Raw genomic sequence first — 20,726 nt, 5'->3', positions numbered from 1 at the left:
AGGCTCTGTTTTTGGGGAGGGCGGATTATACTCACAGTAAATAAAAACAAACCACACAAGATCATCCTGAAAATCAAAAAACACACCACGAAAATTCCCAAAGGCTCCATAAACTCATTGTAATCGACTCAGGATACAATTTCTGTCTTTATGAACATTACAGGCTAAACGATTATTTCCACAACTGTTCAAGAGCAAATGTGAATTCATTTTTAGGGTGGATTTCCTTTTTCGTTTTTCCAGAACCTAACCGCGTCGGGTATCACCGCACCCATGGGCGCAGGTGTGGACTTTTGGGAGTGTCTACCTGGCGCTGCCAGATTCAAACACGGAAGTTTTAGTCTGACGTGAAATGCCACGGCTGTCCTTACGCGGTGCAATAGATTCACTTTCCTTGGATTTTATGGCTATGTTTTGAGAAAGCCACGCGTGTAAGAGACTACACAAAGCGTGCAAAACGCACATTTTGTTTTGGAGAAGGGTACACGAACAGCTGTAGGCACTGACGGAGCGCAACGGGCTCCAGCGGGACTCCGACCTAATGGCATCCGGCGAGCAGATGCCTGTGAGCGGCCCGGTGCAGGGAGGGGGCCTGGGTCAGAGCTCCTCTCCTCGGGGCAACACGGAGCAATTGACCTCGTCCGCGCTCAATCGTATGCTGATGGAGTTCCTCGCATACTTTGGGAGAGCGTTAGTGGTCTTCTATCCCGTCTATCTGACAGGATACCTGGGCCTGAGCATCAGCTGGGTCCTGCTGTTCATGATGATGGTCTCCTGGTGGAGGAAAAATCGCCAGTGGAAAGACGCCCGGATCGGAGGCGCCATTGACTTTGTGGATAATGAAACTCAAGTGATCCACAAGGAGCTGAGCAGCACTTTAAACATGGCATCATGGGTATGTATAGACACGAGCATGGTGTTAGCCTAAGCATAGAGGGCAAGCTCAGATTTGCGCAGAGACAAACCAAGGTAGAGCACTGATATTTTAATCTTTGTTTGTCCAGGGAAGGCACATTTTCTTAACAACCCATACTAAGTTAAGTTGAAGCTGACCAGTGAGCTCAAGGGCACCTGGGCAGTAATATAAGTATAGGTGATGGGGAAGTTTCTGATTTGCTTTCCTAAGCAGTTTTGGGGTTGAAACCAACCACCTTCCAGTCACATTATGTCAAAGTAGATAGTGCACAAAAGACTAGTCATTCATCCTTAATTAGTCAATCTATAAAACATTGTCATGCTACATTTTTTTTTTTTTTTAAATTACTTTTGTCCACTCATATCATTGTTAAATAAATTTTGGGGTTCTATTTTGCTGCCAGTCAGAGAAAACATCAGTTTGTACTGATGAGCATTTGTTATTATTTTTGACACATTATAAAATAGACACTATTTGATTAATCAAATCTCAACACTGAGAATAATCATCAGTAGAATAGCCTAAGCTCAGTTGTGATATCTATAGTTCATCCTTTGTCTGAGATCATCAAAGAATCAATAGAAACACGAGGGAACTCTTAACCGGGACAACTTCATGGCCAACTTAAACATCTATAACATACAAACCCTGTTATTTTCTGAATTCAGTACTCAGACTACATTTTACTCTTGCTGTTTTGACTACCAGTACACATTGTTTGTATGAGGCAGTGACATGCTCGACCTGGGCTAAATATGTCAGACACCGAGGCTGGTTAAGCCAGCAGTGCTGTCATTTTTGCAGGAGGTGTCATCCCTCTGCTACACCACACCCACAGAGAAAGTGACTTGTGTTCTCAGGAAAGGAGAGAATGTGAGGTAGACTCTAATAATGTCTGAGGAATGTAACATACAGTAGATATTAAAAAAAAAATGTAGTGTGCGCTGTCTGTGTCTCAGCCCACTGCTCTCACTTGACTCAGTTGACACGTGACTACATGCAAATATTCTCAGACAGATGCTTTTGTTTCTCTCAGGGTCCTGACTTTGTTCAGGTCAGACATGAAACATCCAGTGAATATGTACCAAACACAAAGAAAAGGAGGGTTTTAGCATGCTCTTGTTTCTTGAGTACATCACCCACTCCTGCAATAAGCTTTCCACAACTCAAAATGTTGATTTACACCAATTTTACCAGCTGCACAAATGTAAGGTGGGCACAGATGTTTACATCAGCTAGTATTTGCAGCAAGAGCTCTTTTGATCAGTTTTGGAACGTAACTGCATATTCAGTGTCTCCACTTTTACCCCCCCACTGTTTCTTCTCACCATCAAAGACAGAGTTCAGTAAATGTGCTTACTTTAGCTCAGCGGGACAACTGGGGGAGATAACATCACTTGCTGTACAATTTTAGATGATATGAACTTCTGTTACAGCTTTAAATCTGCAAAGAAGCTTTGGTAAGCCCTGAATGACAAATAATTACCGTGCTTGAATACTTTAATTTGTGATAATTCAATCATTTTTGGAATTTTACCTTTGTATTTTGTCTCACTTGGACTTGATTTCCCTGCATTGTGGTTTTCATAATTTTATTTAATTTGACTGATTGTATAGGCTTAATGAGCCATCTTAGCTTTGGTATGATGGATCAATCCAACAACAGTAGTGATCATACTTAATGCAACAACATAATTGCTGTCATCACTATATCAGCATCATTGTGCATGGCGGTGTGTGACACGTCATTGGGCTGGACAATAGAAATCAAAGTCTGTGATTTCTAGTGATTGAAAACAGAACAATTTCTAACATAACTATCATTTTTATTTGTTTGTTTTCCAAAGGTGCACTTCACTGAAGTTGAGAAAGTTGACTGGGTGAACAAGGTACAGTAATCTTCCTATGCTTTTGTGGTGAAGGAGCTGATACAGAACATGTCTCACAGATCTGGAGGAATCCTGTTCTGCTAAATGGGTTGCACTGGTTGTTTTTGATTTGTCTCAGATTGATAACATGGGTTTCTATCATGCAAAGATGGTTCTGTTCTATGGGTAGCATTTCATGTTAGCTTAGCATAAAGACTTGAACTCTATGGGAGTCATTAGCCTAGTCTAAGTGGAAAAAATAAACCTTACAGCAACTCTGTCTCAGGCTATCTTAGAAAATCCATTCAGAATGACTTCCAAAAGACTACCACTGACCTGGACCAATCTGAGCATTGTTAACCCCACCCATCTGGTACAGCAAGCAGATGAAAACAAACTCACAGACATATTTACGTTTGCATATCTGTTGTGGAAGTGTGTGTTGTGTTTACAGGTGCTGGTTTGATGTGTGTTGTCAGGTGTTGGAGCAGGCCTGGCCTTTCTTTGGAATGTACATGGAGAAACTTCTTAAAGAAAACATCCAGCCGGTCGTCAGGCTCTCGAGCCCCGCCCTCAAAACCTTTACGTTTAAAAAGGTCCACTTTGGGCACATTGTGAGTTCATGTCTGTCACCTTTCTATAGTTGTGCAGGTACACTTTGCTTGTTGTGTTTATTTGAGTTGGTTTCTGTGTGTATTTCTTGAATTTGACATCAACAGTTACACCGTTGTCAAAGAAGCTTAAATCTCATCTTTTGCTTATTGTAATGCTCCCTTGAACACTTATTGAATCCATCAGTCATAGCTTGTTTCATAAAGCGAACTGTGTAATGCACAGTAAAAGAAGGGCGAGCACAATCTACCTTAGTTTTAGTGCTTTTTTTATAATATAGGAAGTATAGGAAAGCTGCAACTGACACAGATTATGGGAGACACTTTAGAGCAAGTGTTGTTGGTATTTGTTCATGGGCAATTTGTGGTACAGGTGGCTTCAGACATGTTGAGTCTTAACGTGAACACTATTATCTGATCGTGTTAAAAAGATGTCTCCCTAACCTCAGCCTCTCAGGATCACTGGAATGAAAGTGTACACCGATGAAGTGGATAAGAGGGAAGTGATTCTGGACCTAAATGTGAGGTTGGTAAGACTATATCCTACAGTAATTATAATCTTGTCTGCCAATGGACAGCATAAAAGTGACGTGTATTTTTCCTTACACAAGTGCCATTGACATCATGAGTGTCAGATGAATCCCTTTAAACAGCCTGTGTTTCAATTTGGTGTCAAAGGTGTTTTGTCTCTAAAGTTGCCTGTAAATTCTGAATAAGACCCTTGATGCGCCTATTTCTCTACTTTGGAAAAAAAAAAAAATACATTCTTGTAGTTCTCAGTCATACTGTTCACTTTGCAGTTATGAAGGTGATGTGGACATTGACACCGAGGTGAAGCCACCCATCACAGCTGGTGTCAAAGGACTTCAAGTGGGCATCTTATTTATTTATTTTTTTTCTATATTTTCTGCATTGCACCTCACACCATGTCTCCTCACCATGCTTGTGATTACGTGTTTCAGCTGCATGATACATATTCTGTTAAATGGATAGATCACTGTGTTTGTATTTGTGCCTTTTTTTAAGTTTAACTATCCTGAATCTTTCCAGCTCCATGGGAACCTGAGGGTGATTCTGGAGCCTCTCATTGGTCAAGCTCCACTGGTGGGAGGAGTCACCTTCTTTTTCATTCGCCGCCCTGTGAGTGTCCATTTTCATTATATTATGGTGAATAATTAAGCTACATAAGTGTAAGGATCTAAATGATTTTTTTTTCAGACCCTGCAAATCAACTGGACAGGTATGACTAACCTCTTGGACAGTCCTGCTTTCAGGTTAGTTTCCACCAGCAGTATTATAGCTTTGTATTTTTCATTAGTTTTTATTTTTATTTCATTTAAATTTTTTTTTTTTTTTCAGTTCAGTTTCATTTCAGTTAGTTACCAGAGTGGGTTTGCTCATTTCAGTTTAGTTGTTGCTGTTTAAAATGTTTGGCTTTAGCATTATTTTTAGTTTAGTTTTTGTTTTTTCTTATAATAAGGGGATATTTGTCAGGGGTAAGGTATAAGAAGTTCAGAATAGGTATTCCAATACAAACACAACACTTTGTGAAGGCAGTTGACTCGGTTATGGAGACGTCCCAGTCTCAATGAACACATGCACCAGTGCCTCTTGTCGTGACTAAAACTAAAGCGTTTTCTGTAAATGTTCAATTTTATGTATTTTGTAAGCATACTGTATCATTTCAGTTAGCTTTCATTTTTTTTTTTGTTAAGTCTAGTTTTTATTTTTACTTCAGTTCACTACAATGTATTTTCACTCCTAGTTTTAGTTTTTCGTTTTGTTTTAGTTAACGATACTAATGTTGCAGTAAACCTCACCTTAGTTATGAAGTGTCAGTTGAAAGAAGGCACCTTCAAGGTATTTAGCTCTTGGTTTTAATACTGTTTGACATGTGTGCCCTGCCAGTCAGCTGTCAGAGGATGCCATCATGGACATCATTGCCTCCCTCATGGTGCTGCCCAACCGCATGTGTATTCCCCTCATTGACCAGGTCAAAGTGGACCTGATGAGATTCCCACTGCCTCGTGTATGTAACACACTCATCAGCTTTGGCATTTTAGGTGTTTAGCTGTCGTGAAAGCCAGGGTATTATCAGAAAGGAAAAGAAATGGCAATATCCCTCACTGAATCATTGCCTATGAAAAACGTTTGGGTGTCCTTCATGACAAATGCTGTTGATATGGACAATTAAGCTGTAACTCTGCTCCTCAGGGGGTTGTAAGAGTCCACCTGCTGGAGGCCAGAGACCTGATGGCCAAGGACACCTACATGATGGGCATGGTGAAGGGCAAGTCAGACCCGTACGCAGTGCTCAGAGTTGGCAACCGACAGTTCAAAAGCAAGACAATCAAAGAGAATCTGAACCCACGATGGAACGAAGTATATGAGGTAGAGGCTCTAAATAACTTTTTGCTGTTGTCTCAAAAACCTCATACTTCAATTCTGATTTTTTTTTCATTTCTTGTTTACTTCATCGGAAGAATTACATAGTCCCATACAGGGGTGGACTGGCCATCGGGCACACCGGGCATTTGCCCGGTGGGCCGATGTGCTAAGTGGGCCGACAGTCCCCCGACACTTTTTTTTTAAAATTATTATTGAAATAGCTGACCGTAAGATCAGTATATCAGCGGCCCGATTGCCACTGGGCTGGCCCAATTACATTGCTAAACAACCCCTTTTGCTTAGTTTGGTCCCGCCTGCATAATGATTTCGGCAAATAAAGTCATTGCAAGAGTTTGTTTACTCAGCACCGGGCCGGCCCTTGAGACACGCTGCTCTGCGGCCCATTGGTTATTTTTCTTCACTGACACGGGGCTGGCCCAATCAGATCACAGCCTGTGGCTCGGCGAGCCGGTGTGCAGTGCAACGCGGGTCGAACGTTATCTCATAGGATCTACTGAGATGGAGAGGAAACGCAAAAGTGGCGCAGAAAAACTGCGAGAAAAAAAGCGGCTGTCAATTTTCAAACCGATCGGACTTTTTCGCTTTTTCGTAATTTATCAATATGAATGAAGAACAAGCCCAAACAATGCCAGAGAAACATAATTCCCGATGGTAGAGCGCATAGTGCCCCCGTCTGCCATGCAGGAGATCTTCGGTTCAATTCCCCACCCGGACAAAAGGTGGATTTTACTTTATTAGCCTACCTCACTTTGTTGTTAACCATGACAGTGAAATGATTCTTATCATTCTGCCTGTCATTGGCTAGATGACACACACAGTGGCATTTAGGGTTTCTGTAATTTTCATTTCTGTACTCTTTTTGTGAATTTGTAACCCAGGTGCTAAATTATTATTATTATTATCATTATTATTATTGTTATTATTATTATTTTGCCTTGTTTTGTTTTGGGGTTTTTTGTTGTTGTTTTTTTTTTGTTTGCTTTTTTTTTTTTTGCCTTTTTTAATGCCTTGTTTTAACTTTATGGGGAGATATATATACCAATCGAATCAGATTCAGATTTAAAGGATTTGTGTGGTATACTTTGTTTGTCGCCATGACCTTCCTATGTGCAGTTTGGGCTCATTCTCCATTCATGCTGATAGGCACCTGCACTTACTGATCTGAAATAGATGCCCAAAAGGTGTTGGCCAGTTGTGGCCTGTTCAATAGAATAAAAAAGTTCAATTCCTATTCATCTATTGTATTTTATTGTTCCACTATAGTACAATAGTCCAGTATGATTGGGGCAGCCAAGTAATTTGACATATTTGAACAATTTTTAAAAAAGTAACGTAATAGTTACTTTTCCTGGTAATTAATTACTTTTTAGTAGAAGTAACTATTAACTATAATTAATTACTTTTTCAAAGTAACGTGCCCAACACTGCTGATGACAGCTAACTAATTGCATGGCATTATGGTTTTAAAGAGTTGCACAGTTGGTATACACATTTAAGAGAGCAAAAAGACCGGAAAGGTGTGCGTTATCGAATGTGGTGGGCCGGTCTGGTCCAAAATGCCCGGGCCGATTTTTTGTCCCAGTCCGCCCCTGGTCCCATATGAGTTGAGAGACTTCTGCCACCTTTCCAGGGTGTCTGCAGGTCCTTGAACAGTCTTAAAATGTCTTGAATTCAATATCAGATATTTTAGAATTTATGAGGTCTTATTTCCAACAAAAAATATATCATTTATAATGTTGTAAAATTCTAAGCCTACTGAATGTAACGCTGCATTCAGATTGACCTAATACACATGATAGTTGGGAAAATTCCTATTGTAAATTAATTGAACTTACTTTGCACTTAGTTGTAAAGAGAAATCCAACAAAAACTTCTGTGGAGAAAAGTCATGTTTAGATTTATTACAGTGTCACCACACTATCTAACCTAAATTAAACTGCTATGCCATATTTCTCTCTAAAACCTGCCTTTGCACTGCAGCAAATTCTTGGACTTACCTTTACACAAAAAACTTTTTTTTTAATAAAAAGATGATTTGTCATAAAAATCTTTATTAAATCATGTAAAACTTTGTCTGAAAAGCATAAAATTTAACGGCATGATGAGACACCCTTCTTTTGAGAAACTAAAGGCTGCCTTTCTTAGCTAAGTTGACATTTTGAAGACACAAGGTTTTCAGCCAACAGCAACAGTATGCCGTGCACAACACCACAGATTCATAGCGCGTTACCATACAAACAGGAATGTTGACACATCACCTGCATGTTTCTGAGCACATTTTTGAAGACAGCATGTGATTGCTGGAGCCATGCATGTATACTGTCATGCAGGTCACCATCTTGGTCAAATTCCACCCCACGCTTTCTTGCTTGTGGGAGGCAAACTAAACAAACAAATTCCTTTCTAACAAGTCATTTTTTGGGCCAGCTTCAAACAAAGTTGAGGTTTTCTCCAGCAGTGACAAGTTCCTTCTTCTTTTTGTTTACTTTTTAGCAAAGTTGACGTTTCCACTTCCGTATTACAGCTGTAATATTAAGCATCCAATATACCCTTTTTTCCATTTTTAAATCTGTTATGGCCCTTACCCTAAATATAGCACATCTTAAAACCTCAAGGTGTATATCTCAGTGATATTTGGTGAAAAGCAAGACGTCTTTGTGTGCAGTTTGTCGTTCATGAAGCCCCAGGACAAGAGTTGGAGATGGAGCTGTTTGACGAGGACACAGACAAAGACGACTTGCTCGGGAGGTACTACATTTATTTGGATAAAGTTATAAGATGTACATTTGTTACTCATTACCATATGGGAGGGGGAATGGGGGCATATAGAGAGGAAAGACCCCAGCAAAAATCACACCATCATCATTTTAATAGCTTTTTCAGTGAAGGTGAAAATTATAACACAAAAATTAAGATTCCTCCTAAATAGGGAATCATATAACAATTGCAATATATGTCAAATTAATTGCAGTGTGATTTTTTTTTTTTACTGTAGTGATTTTGTTGAGCCCTATTCTGTACTGTCTTAATACTGTTAAGATGTTAGTGATTGAATCTCTTTGTAGGTTGCTGTATTGTTCAGCAAACTTCATTATTTCTCATCATTATAAATGGCTTTACTCCATAGGTTCAACCTTGATTTTGGCGAGGTGAAGAGAGAGAAAGAGATGGATCAGGTGAGTTCCTACTTAATATAATGCTCACACTGGGTAAAGGATTTTTTTCCCTAGAACAATTTATCCAACATTTAAAAAGAGATTTGACACCAGTGCTCACAAAATAATTGCTGGTACGAAAGTAAAGCGCATGAGAGAATACCCTGCGAATCATAATGCTGTTTTTAATGTTATTAAAGCTGCACTGTACAGAATTTCTGAGGGTGGACTGAAGTGAGGACCTTTTAGACACAGCTGACACAAATTGTCAAATAAGCAAACAATATTAATGATTGAGTCTACATGGTTCTCTTTGCCAGACCAACTCACTAACACAACACGTTTATTGCACATTTTTATCAGGTGAATGTCAAGGGCTCTCACTTCAGTCCACATTTGGCTACTTTGCGCAGTGCACCTGAACAGGGACGGTTTTTGCTATGGGCAATGTGTGCAACCGCCCAGGGTGCAATCTACTTGGGGGCGCATGAGCGCCCTCCAAAAAAAAAAAAAAAAAAAAAAAATTGCTAGTTTTCTAGACTACCATATTGACCCGCATAAAAGACGACTCTGATTTTAAGACGACCCCTCTTTTGCAAGACCCTTTTTCGGAAAAATATGCTACTTTTTATATGGATAAAATCTTGTTTGAATAAAAAAGTCACTGGCCTGCATCAGGCGGGTCGGCCGCGGCACCAGGCGGCATCAGGAGGGCTGGATGTGGTGCCGGCCGGCATCAGGCGGGCCGGATGTGGCACCGGCTGGTACCGCGCCCAACTGGTCAGGTCTGCCGGATCTAACAGGTGAGCGGCCGGTGCTGCGGCCAACTGGCGCCGCAGTAGGAGTAGTAACATGGAAGGGCGCAAGCCAGTAATTTCGCCTAGGGCGGCAACATAGGCAGAACTGCCACTGCACCTGAACTATCTGAAGGCTTTGGTTTGGCAAATAGGAGCAAATTCTGAGAGTGTAATGACACTTTAAAGTCTCGATTGACACATTTCTAACAATTCTAAATAAAATGTGAGACTTGGCATGGAGATGTGGTTGTAAGTTTGTACATGAATGACATGTTAATAAGTGGATTTCATTCTGTGATGCTGCAGTGGTTTCCTCTGGAAGATGCACAGAGTGGAAAGGTTCATATGAAGCTCCAGTGGCTTTCCCTGCAGACTGACCACAACATGCTGAAGCAGGTAGTTTCAGTTTCTCTTAAATGTCTTCTGCCAAACTTCACATTCACACCTTTATACTTTTCCATGTGGCTCTTATTTGATCAGGAAACCCTACGGCCACAACTTCGCCTATCTAGCCTGTATTTGCCACAAATCCCTATGTGGGATAATGTTACAATAGCAGAACCTCATGCTGTCTGCCAACCCTCTCTTCCAGTCCACCGATGGCTGTGCTTGTGCTATGCTTGCTGTGTACCTGGACAATGCCTCAAACCTACCAGTAAGTGGCTTTAACAGTGTTTGTTGTTGTTAAAAGCAGATGTTGGAAATTGTGTTTATGAGAATACTGAGGACATTCTTGTGTTTGTCGCCAGAAAGACCAAAGTGACTTCACCCATGCTCAGAAACATGGGAAGCACCCGAAGGAAGCCAGGGTAAGACAGCAGTTCTTTGTTTAACCAGACAGGTTAACTAACAACACAGTCGTATTTTGCCCCAGTTGGCCTCGAAGAGAGGTTGCTGGAACAGGGAGGCCTAGCAGCTTTGTTGTAGCGATTGATGCCGATGAGTGTGTTATTCATACACTTGACCGGCAGCAAGGTTCCTCACCTGTGTGGCTGCATGCTGCAGTGTACGGTAAACTTGGTATGGATAGTCCTGGTTGAAGGATCATCTGAAATCAGTACAGTTGACTCAGCCCAACTGCTCTCTGCTCATGTGTTGAGGTGAACTTGGATGGCTGGTATTTCCTGTTTGACTGGTGAAGGCTTGTCATTTTAGGTGGGTGTGTACATGACCAGCTGGTGTTGCATGTCACTAGATTTCACCTGAGACTTGTTCTGGCTGAGTTCCCCAGGACAAATGCATGTGTATATAATTGTACAGACTATGTTTGCTGTGTAAACAGGCAATCTACCCTCTTGTGCTAAAAAAAAAAAAAAAAAAATTCAGATAAGCCCAGAGAGTCTTTTCCTAGAATCTCTGTGATTGACAGCTCATCTACTTGATGTGATTTGCACTGACAACCAGCTTGTGATTCTTGCAATCTCAAGCAAATTCTAATAATCCTTTGCACCGACTGTTGGATCCAGATCTGCTTGGTCGATCCAGTGCTATTTGTCCTGAAATGAACCATCTGCAGAGCCACTGTCTCTGGATGCCCTCTGCTGGCCATTATATGAAAACACAATCATATAGTGAAAAAAGAGGAAGTCCATGCAGGGTCCCCTCAGGGAGAGTGAAAACAATAACAATAACTATCATCATCATCATCATCATCATCATCATCATAACCATAACTTCAACACTAACATCATAACTCTATAGCACTTTTTGTTTTGAAAAGTGCTGTAGAGATAGAGATAGAGAGATAGAGATAGACTGCAGTTTTGCATAATGCACCTTTAAAGTCAAGCAAAATTTCACTCACACTCCAAGGGGTAAAAAGTACAGAGAGATGGTTGTCAAGCTCATTTACAGTCAAGCTTTATTTTTAGAGCTCATACAGAAGACAGTCCCACCCAACCTGATGACAGCCGGCCTCCCTCAGGGCACGCTCAAGAGTCTGGGGGAGATTAGTGTTGAAATGTGGCACTTGAAATTTGCACAAATATTGAGTATATGCCTCTGCATTTTCTTCCTTGGAATATTGTTGAAAGGCGGAGAAGCTATTCTGAGACAAACTACACTTTCTCTAGAGGCACTGTTGCCCATTGCAGTGTGCTAATTGTGGCTAGCAGCAACAGCATCCATTTCCTTATCCTGTGATAGAAGAGACACCTCTCTCTTGATTGTCTGTATAAACATCTGTTTTGCACTATCCCAGATGGTTTGGGTGAGCATTTGGAGTGGATTGCAAAATCAACACAAGCTAGAAGGCAACAGACTGCCTGAAGGCAAGCTCCCAGCATTCCAGTGTGTTAGTGCGTCCCTGTCCCATCAGCCGAAAGCAAGCAATATCATTATCATCATAGCAGATGCTGTTGAATGTAAATAAACTGAATGGAGCCAGTATAATTATCTGATGACTTATTTATGCCATCAAGTGAATATTTTGACCCATGCATCTCTGTTGCTGAAAATCGCTGTCATCATTAAAGCTGCCAGTCAATACTCATCATAGTTGCTGAGGTTTTCTCTGTCAGGTTTATTGACTCACAGTGCTTTAAATTAAGTTTCTGGTTCATCCACAAAGGGTGAGTAAACAAATTATTTGCTTTGGTCAAAATAATTAATATACATTTCCAAAGTATTATAGTATGTCATTTTTCATGCAAGTTAAACTTATATTATAATAATCATAATGATAATATACTTTATTTAAACAAAGTTTACAAGATACTTTGACAAACACAGCAAAAGCAGAACATACAGAAAGCAAAATAACACCAGAAAGCTATACAGAGAGGCCAAACAAGAGCAATAAAAATTATAGTAAAATCAAGATAAGGTTTAGGCCCCAGTATGTGCAAATATACCATTTTACAGTAGGCCAAAAAAACACATTTGGTCTGCATGCGAAAAACTGCATGGTTTGTGCCCCAACCTGCATGGGATTAGCATAAGGTGGGTGTGGAAAATGAACATGGTTCTGGTCAACTCTCAGAGTGAAGGAGATCTCAGGAGACTGTGAGGTCTTATGGAAAGGATGTTTATTGATGCTCAGCTGAGGAGAAGAGAGCATAAGCGCTACACGTGCAAACACTGTAGTTCCACACCAATTCTCAGGGTTGCTCACTGCTATGGCTCTTTTTAAAGGAGGTATCCCTCCCTAAATACACTATATTACCAAAAGTATTCGCTCACCTGCCTTTACTCATACTATGAACTGAAGTGCCATCCCATTCCTAACCCATAGAGTTCAATATGATGTCGGTCCACCTTTTGCAGCTATTACAGCTTCAACTCTTCTGGGAAGACTGTCCACAAGGTTGAGGAGAGTGTTTATAGGAATTTTTGACCATTCTTCCAAAAGCGCATTGGTGAGGTCACACACTGATGTTGGTCGAGAAGGCCTGGCTCTCAGTCTCCGCTCTAATTCATCCCAAAGGTGTTCTATCGGGTTCAGGTCAGGACTCTGTGCAGGCCAGTCAAGTTCATCCACACCAGACTCTGTCATCCATGTCTTTATGGACCTTGCTTTGTGCACTGGTGCACAGTCATGTTGGAAGAGGAAGGGGCCCGCTCCAAACTGTTCCCACAAGGTTGGGAGCATGGAATTGTCCAAAATGTTTTGGTATCCTGAAGTATTCAAAGTTCCTTTCACTGGAACTAAGGGGCCAAGCCCAGCTCCTGAAAAACAACCCCACACCATAATTCCTCCTCCACCAAATTTCACAGTCGGCACAATGCAGTCTGAAATGTACCGTTCTCTTGGCAACCTCCAAACCCAGACTCGTCCATCAGATTGCCAGATGGAAAAGCGTGATTCATCACTCCAGAGAACGCGTCTCCACTGCTCTAGAGGCCAGTGGCGGCGTGCTTTACACCATTGCATCCGAGGCTTTGCATTGCACTTGGTGATGTGTGGCTTGGCTGCAGCTGCTCGGCCATGGAAACCCATTCCATGAAGCTCTCTGCGTACTGTACTTGGGCTAATCTGAAGGTCACATGAAGTTTGTAGCTCTGTAGCAATTGACTGTGCAGAAAGTCGGCGACCTCTTTGCACTATGCGCTTCAGCATCCGCTGACCCCTCTCCGTCACTTTACGTGGCCTACCACTTCGTGGCTGAGTTGCTGTTGTTCCCAAACGCTTCCATTTTGTTATAATAGAGCTGACAGTTGACTGTGGAATATTTAGGAGCGAGGAAATTTCACGACTGGATTTGTTGCACAGGTGGCATCCTATGACAGTTCCACGCTGGAATTCACTGAGCTCCTGAGAGCGGCCCATTCTTTCACAAATGTCTTGTTTCATAGTCTGCATGCCTGAGTGCTTGATTTTATACACCTGTGGCCAGGCCAAGTGATTAGGACACCTGATTCTGATCATTTGAATGGGTGAGCGAATACTTTTGGTAATATAGTGTATGTTGGAGATCAACAGCTCTGTGTTCAAGAAAGGCTCCAATCTACCTGGCCTTGTCTTCCTGTGTCTGGCATGCCCCGGCTTATGGTCTTGGCAGCAGAGAGACACTACATCTTATCTGTTCAACTGCCAAAGGGGCCTAAATATGACCTACAGCTACAGGGAAAATTCCTTCACAGTGGGCATGTCTGTACAGGGGGCACTCATGGGTGCCCATAGAGCCCATTTTCATTCAGATATCTTGAGGTCAGAGGTGAAGGGACCCCTCTTCAAGTAGCCATGCCAGATTTTTCCTCACCAAGTAAGCCTAAGTTTGGAGCAATATTTGTCCCCTTTCTGGCAACCTCGCATGACCTGCTGATAACAAACAGATTCCTTAGGTCGTCTGTTTTCATATGATACCAATATCTTTACTTTTAATCAATTCACCAATAATAAATAATTGTGATACTTAACTGTCAGTTTTTTCCCCACCCATAACACACACACATACTCCTGAACCAAACAGACACACACAACTTCATTGATTTTCATTGTGTTTTCAGCTCACACGAAAAACCCCCAATCCTAACACATTTGTGGAATTCTCCATCGATGACCAAGTTCAGAAAAGCAAGGTACTGCACTCCACTTTCTTAGACATGGATAGCATTTTCCTTCATTTGATTAAAAATGTGCCATTTGACTCATTGATTTTTTCAAAGTATTCTCTAATATTTCAGTCTAACTGAAGAGTTTCATTCTGAAATGAGATGTTCACGGTCTGAGAAACTTTTGCAAACTCGCTTTTGAAAATGTTTAAGTCCTTTGTTAAAAATGTCTTTACATGTCAGAGAAAGTAAACATTGTTACATTTGAACTATTGAGCAGTGACTTCTCTCTTAATGCAGACTGTTTGAACAAATTCATTCACCTCTACATATGGCTGTCACTATCTTCTCTCTCCACAGGTTATTTATGCATCTAAAGACCCAGTGTGGGAGGAGGGCTTCACCTTTTTTGTGCATGATGTCGAAAACCAGCAGCTCAGGGTTCAGGTCTGGCACCAAATACTTTACTTAACACAGAAAGGTCTGTCCAAGAAAATTTTTTTTCCTAATAATATTTACAAATCTAAAACTGTCATGAGTCAGGGAGGTAAGGAGATCATAGCTTATGATTTTGAAAATGGCATACATAGAGCACCTAATAATCACATCTTTGTCTAAGCTATACCTGCATGCTGGGATCTCGTGTCATAGGTCAAAGAGCATGAGAAGAAGACTGTCCTGGGTGTCCTCACCTTGCCTCTGAGTCGTCTGCTCAACACCTCCAACATGATGCTAGATCAGCGCTTCCTGCTGGAGCTGTCTGGAGCAAACAGCCAGATCAAGATGAAGAGCACTCTCAGGGTGGGCACACACACACACACACATAATGCAAACATACACACAGTTTAATCAGTACGTAGTCATTCATATTACATATAAGCACACATACATACTTATACATTCTGTGCTACAGCATATACTGTATTCATATGTCACATGCACACAGACATGGACACACCCTAACAACATATTGTGGTTACTCTTTGTCTTCTGACTTGCAGGTAAGTAATGTTGTTAATAAAAAGGACATAACAGTACTGAACACACCGTTTGATTTTCAAGTCATCCCTGGGAAGTGCAGTGCAGCAACATGAGTGTTGACTACTCATCAACAATGATGCCACCAGCATAAAAGCCAAACAAAACAAAATCTCTCATGTTTGAAGCCAGTATGTCTGTTTATCTTGTTGGGTTACACTCCCTTTCTTTGGAAATAAAATTCACGTTTGGTAAATGCATTATCTCCTGCTTTATAGTATAGTATACCTTTGTAGTGCAGTGAGTGCTCTTTTCTTCATTATATTATTGACATTAGCCTTGTCCTCAATCCCAATATAGATTCTTAATGCGGAAAAGCCCCAACCCAAGATCATCCTTGATCCATCTCCACAATCCACATCACTTCAGACACTGCAGACCAACCAGGGAAGTGACACGTCCCCAGCTACTCACTCCTCCTCGTCCCCCAACACCATCCCGGGGCAAGCGTCATCTCTGGCCCCAGCAGCTGATGGCAGTAACGGTTTTGACAGGGACTATGAACCCTACCGTCGTAGCTCCCTCCTGGCTTCTGAGGGCCGACGGACGCCTGCTGCCACACCACACATGCGTCGCTTCGACTCCCACAGTTTGCTGTCAGAGAACTCCATTGCATCATCGCGGTTTGATGTCTCAGAAGCAAGCCCCTACCCAGAGTGAGTCTTGTTGTTTTGTTCTATATGAGGCCCTACAGAGCTACTTTGCGAGACCTGAGAGGATTTGAAAAAATTGCAGCCGCTTCAAAGATGTTGTATGAGAAAAGTCGGCTGTTCATTTCCTTAAGTATTCTCCTCATTGTGACTGATACAGAAGAGAAATGACACGGGTGAGATGGGTCTAGCAAGAATTCATTGTTGCCAGCAGGGTTATGCAGTTTTTAGGGGAATCAGAGCTTTAGACAGTGTGCTGAGCTCTAACCTTTCCACAGCTGTTATGTAGGTGTTGAAGTGAAAGTGAGGCATGAAAGTGTTTTCATCGTTTCATGAAGGGCCATCATGAACCATCAGGGTTCATTTGGGGAAATCCAGCTGACCATGCGCTACGCCGTCCTGAGGAACAAGCTCATCGTCCTGGTCAACTCCTGCAGGTACTTTATAAACACCCAGCCTCACTGTACTGGTACAGTCACATACATACTTCTTTAATGGATTGGGATCACTTCATCAGCATTAAAAAGCAACATTAAGGATCAGTTACATCTTTTTTTAAGATTATTTTTGGGCATGTCTGCTTTATTAGACATTTACAGTGGAGAGAGACAGGAAACACAGGGCAGAGAGAGGGGATGACATGGACGCTGAGGCTTTAGGCTTGACGGTCTTCATCGGGACAAGAAAGGCTCTACAGTCAAAAACTAGACAACAATGAAGACATACAAAAGATCTGTGTAAGACAATTTAAGGGTCTACTTACAGATAAATCCACAGGAATGTCAAGCCTCTCTCGTCTTTGAACAGTGTTTTACATCGACAACTACACAGAGATCCAAACATAGGCATTGCTTCATTCTTTGTGGTTGCAGTGACAAAAAAAAGTGATTATACAGGAATTTGTGACTCATTAAACATTGAGTTGTCAAGAGAAAATCACATAATTTGCCATATCAACTTAAAGAAAAAACCTTAGAGGCCGCTCTGAGAGAAGACCATACATTATGGAAAGGCAAGTTCTCTAAAGTCAGATACGATACATGTTTTTTTTTTTTGTAGAGAAAAGCGGACAGAAATGGAGTAACCCCATCTAATGTTAAACAGGACATTCTGGAAAGTTGTGAAAGTATTCTCTGATAATAGAGAAACACTGGTAAGGCACAATACAGCTGTGCAAGGTGCTGTTGTTTGCAAGGCACAATAAGAACATTTCTTCCACTGATGTGAACGCACATCCATTTCCACAGGAACCTCTTCCCCTGCAGTGAGAACGGCTCCGATTCCTATGTCCGCCTCTACTTACTCCCTGACCAATCCTGGAGACACCGCATGAGGACACATGTCAAAAAGAGGACGGTCAATCCAGTTTTCAATGAAAAGTAAGCACAGTGGATGTCCTGCTCATCTTTACGTAAAGATGTGAAAACATCTGGCCTTGTTGTATTGAATTTTCTTATTCCTTACTTGGCATTTGTAAAGCTCCACTTGAAACTTGTTCAATCAGCAGAGACTTATTTGTGTGAAGAATAGAAGAACAGAAAATTGGGAAAGGCTCCAGTGGATGTTTATGGACAATGGTGCTGGAGGAGTATGATCCCCATGGGAACAGTGCATGTGTAACTCTCTGGAGAGTTTACATTGGTGGTGGTGGAGAGGCAAAGAGGCGCATGAACGCACCACAGCTGTAGTGACAACATAACCAAAACATGATTGAGATATATATAAAAAAACAACTTTAGTGATTGGGAAAGGAGAGCTAATAGGTAGCCTCAGAAGGAAATGAAAATATCAAGCAGCTTGTGAGAAAAGGAAGACATCTCTGATAGAGTAATAGGCTTAGAGGAAATGAAAGTATGAATGAGCCTGTAGGACACTAAGCAGCTTGTGATATGCCAAAGTAGAAGACAGAAACTTTGTGAGCCCCTGAAGAAGCCGCAGGTAGTCTCCCTGACTGAACTTTAACTTGAAATACCCAGACAAAGACGAGAACAAGAGTCATTTTAGAAGTTTATTTGTGCCAGATCGTCCTATACCTTCAGCCGTGCGTTGATCATCATAGATTGAATGATAAAAGTGTTAAGTGGTTCCACCATCTCACTTGTTCTTTTTTTTTTTTTTTTTTTAAATCTCAATGCGTGTATTTCAAATACACATGATACACTCTAAATAAGACAGCTTCACAGTTGTAAGTTTTATTTTTTCACTTTGACAGAGCTAGGCTAACGACGCCCATAGACCTCCTGTCTTTATGCTAAGCTAACATGAAATACTAACCATATGAACTGGACGCACAGAGGTTAAAATGGTATCAAACATCTTTTCTCAGTCTGGGTAAGTTAGGAAAAGGGATTTTTGCCTGAAAGGTTGGAGTATTAATTTAAGACTATGCATGGCTTTCTTCTCTTTCTTCCAATCCACCTCCATCTCAGGTTTGAGTTTGATGTGTCCCTTGAAGAAGCAGGAACCCGCAAATTGGATGTTGCTGTGAAAAACAACAAGATGTTCCACACACGGGAGAGAAAGGAGATTGGCATGGTAGGCAACGCTGCTCATGACAGAGAAATATAACACATGTTCATCCGTTGGAGCATTGGCAGCAGCACATACTGTATCTACCTCACACTTGCCTTTCAACTAATGTGGTATATCTGTTTTTGTCCACAGGTGCTGATAAATCTTTCCCAGGTGGACCTATCCAAAGGCATCACAGAATGGTATGGAGCCCAGTCTTTTACTTTGGCATGGTTTGTGAACCTGATAACGTGGGCCCATATTTGTGGTCTGTCGCTTTGGGTGCAAACCTTGGTGAAACTGTAGTTGCAAATAATTCTTTGCATTTTATTATGCATGTCATCTGCATGGTAGTTGAATTGGGTATATAACATAAGAGCAAATCAGAGAGTATCAGGTAATTATATGAGTGATAAATTATACTTTGGTGTAGGAAAATTATACAGTGTTGCAGGGAAAGAAAAGAATGGCTGGATAAAATTGATGTACAGATACTTTTCTAAACTTTCCCATACTTATTACTGTGCTCTGTATGAGAAACCCTTCCAATCAGGTTCTTCAAGTAGGTTAAAACAAATATTAGTAATAATTCGCAACTACCTACTAAACCCATGTAAGTCTCATCTTGCAGCATAGATCCTTGAAGTAACTTTGTAGCCTGAACAATAATGAATGATTGGAAGAGGTATTTGCTCAAGCATAACTGTATTACTGTCTCATATCTCTCTTCTCAAGGTATGAGCTCACACTGCCCGGGCTGAAGAAATCCAACTAGCTGATGCAGCTATATATATATAAAAAAAGTTGGTTCGTGTGTGCATCTGCTGCAACATCCGACACTGCTGTGCAACATACAGGTCATGGAGAGTGAGATATCTGTCTTGCTCATCATCACGGACCACGGCACGGCTTTCCAGCAGTGACACAGATTTGTCCAGTTGACTAGCAAGTTAATAAATACAAACGGTGGCATCTTTGCTTTGGTAACACCCAGTTCAGACACCTGGCATTGTTGGGTGCTATGGCCACAAATTCCAAACAGCAAGGGTGTTTTTGTGCATCTTTAAGATCCCACTTAAGGATATTCAAATATACATTATTAAACAAAATACACAATGCTCGTGAGCTTGAGCAGACCATATATTAACAACTGGAAGTGGAATAGCATTTATACATGCTTTAGTATCCCAGATAATGTTGATATTACCTATGTACCATATGTGATTTCTTATGTGGAAAGCAGATTATTTGGGATATTGTGAGTGGAATGTTTACATGTACAAACACCCACATACTTCTATACACACAGAATAGCCAAGTATCATGAATTATAATGATAGTGGTTTCAATACAGTTTGACCAAGAGAAAAAAAAAAAGTCAGTATCGCCAACACCTTAAAATTTATTTCTCACAGAAAAAATAAAATGCAATTCATCAGAAAACATTTGTTTTTCTACCACAGTAAGAAAGAGTTGGTAAAATCTTTATCTGATATATTATTTATTATTATTATTTTTTAAGAGTGGCTTAGGTTTTATTATTTAGTTTATTTTTTTTTCACAACCAAAGCTTTACTTTGTGTTTGTATGTAAATAAGTTGAAATGATTGCTTTTAAACCCTTATGCAACATGCCTGGTCGATTAAGAGCCAAGTCTGATTGACAGCAATAACCTTAGGGTGTAATTGCCCAAAGCAGGGAGGGTTACACATTCACACACACACACACACCTCTGAACACTCACATATTCCCACCTGGGAGTTGCTCACTACAACCATA

General features: G+C 41.0%; 1 protein-coding gene across 1 annotated transcript; it reads left to right on the top strand.

Moving 5' to 3' along the window:
- The first annotated feature begins 313 nt into the window (after positions 1–313).
- Positions 314–20,392, top strand: esyt3 (extended synaptotagmin-like protein 3). The gene is made up of 23 exons (XM_030081540.1): positions 314–895; positions 2,764–2,805; positions 3,264–3,398; positions 3,845–3,921; positions 4,196–4,265; positions 4,446–4,535; positions 4,614–4,669; positions 5,304–5,424; positions 5,610–5,786; positions 8,470–8,552; positions 8,932–8,980; positions 10,063–10,152; positions 10,349–10,411; positions 10,506–10,565; positions 14,704–14,775; positions 15,109–15,195; positions 15,400–15,549; positions 16,087–16,442; positions 16,775–16,873; positions 17,684–17,815; positions 18,866–18,971; positions 19,101–19,150; positions 19,683–20,392. Exons 1-23 carry the CDS (start codon positions 542–544, stop codon positions 19,720–19,722), a joined length of 2,559 nt encoding a protein of 852 aa, XP_029937400.1. The 5' UTR covers positions 314–541; the 3' UTR covers positions 19,723–20,392.
- The last annotated feature ends 334 nt before the right edge of the window (positions 20,393–20,726 follow it).

This window comes from Myripristis murdjan, chromosome 21 (assembly GCF_902150065.1).
Source record: "Myripristis murdjan chromosome 21, fMyrMur1.1, whole genome shotgun sequence".
NCBI classification, from domain to species: Eukaryota; Metazoa; Chordata; class Actinopteri; order Holocentriformes; family Holocentridae; genus Myripristis; species Myripristis murdjan.
Note: the sequence above shows the minus strand (reverse complement) of the source record. Positions and strands in the feature narration are given on the sequence as shown.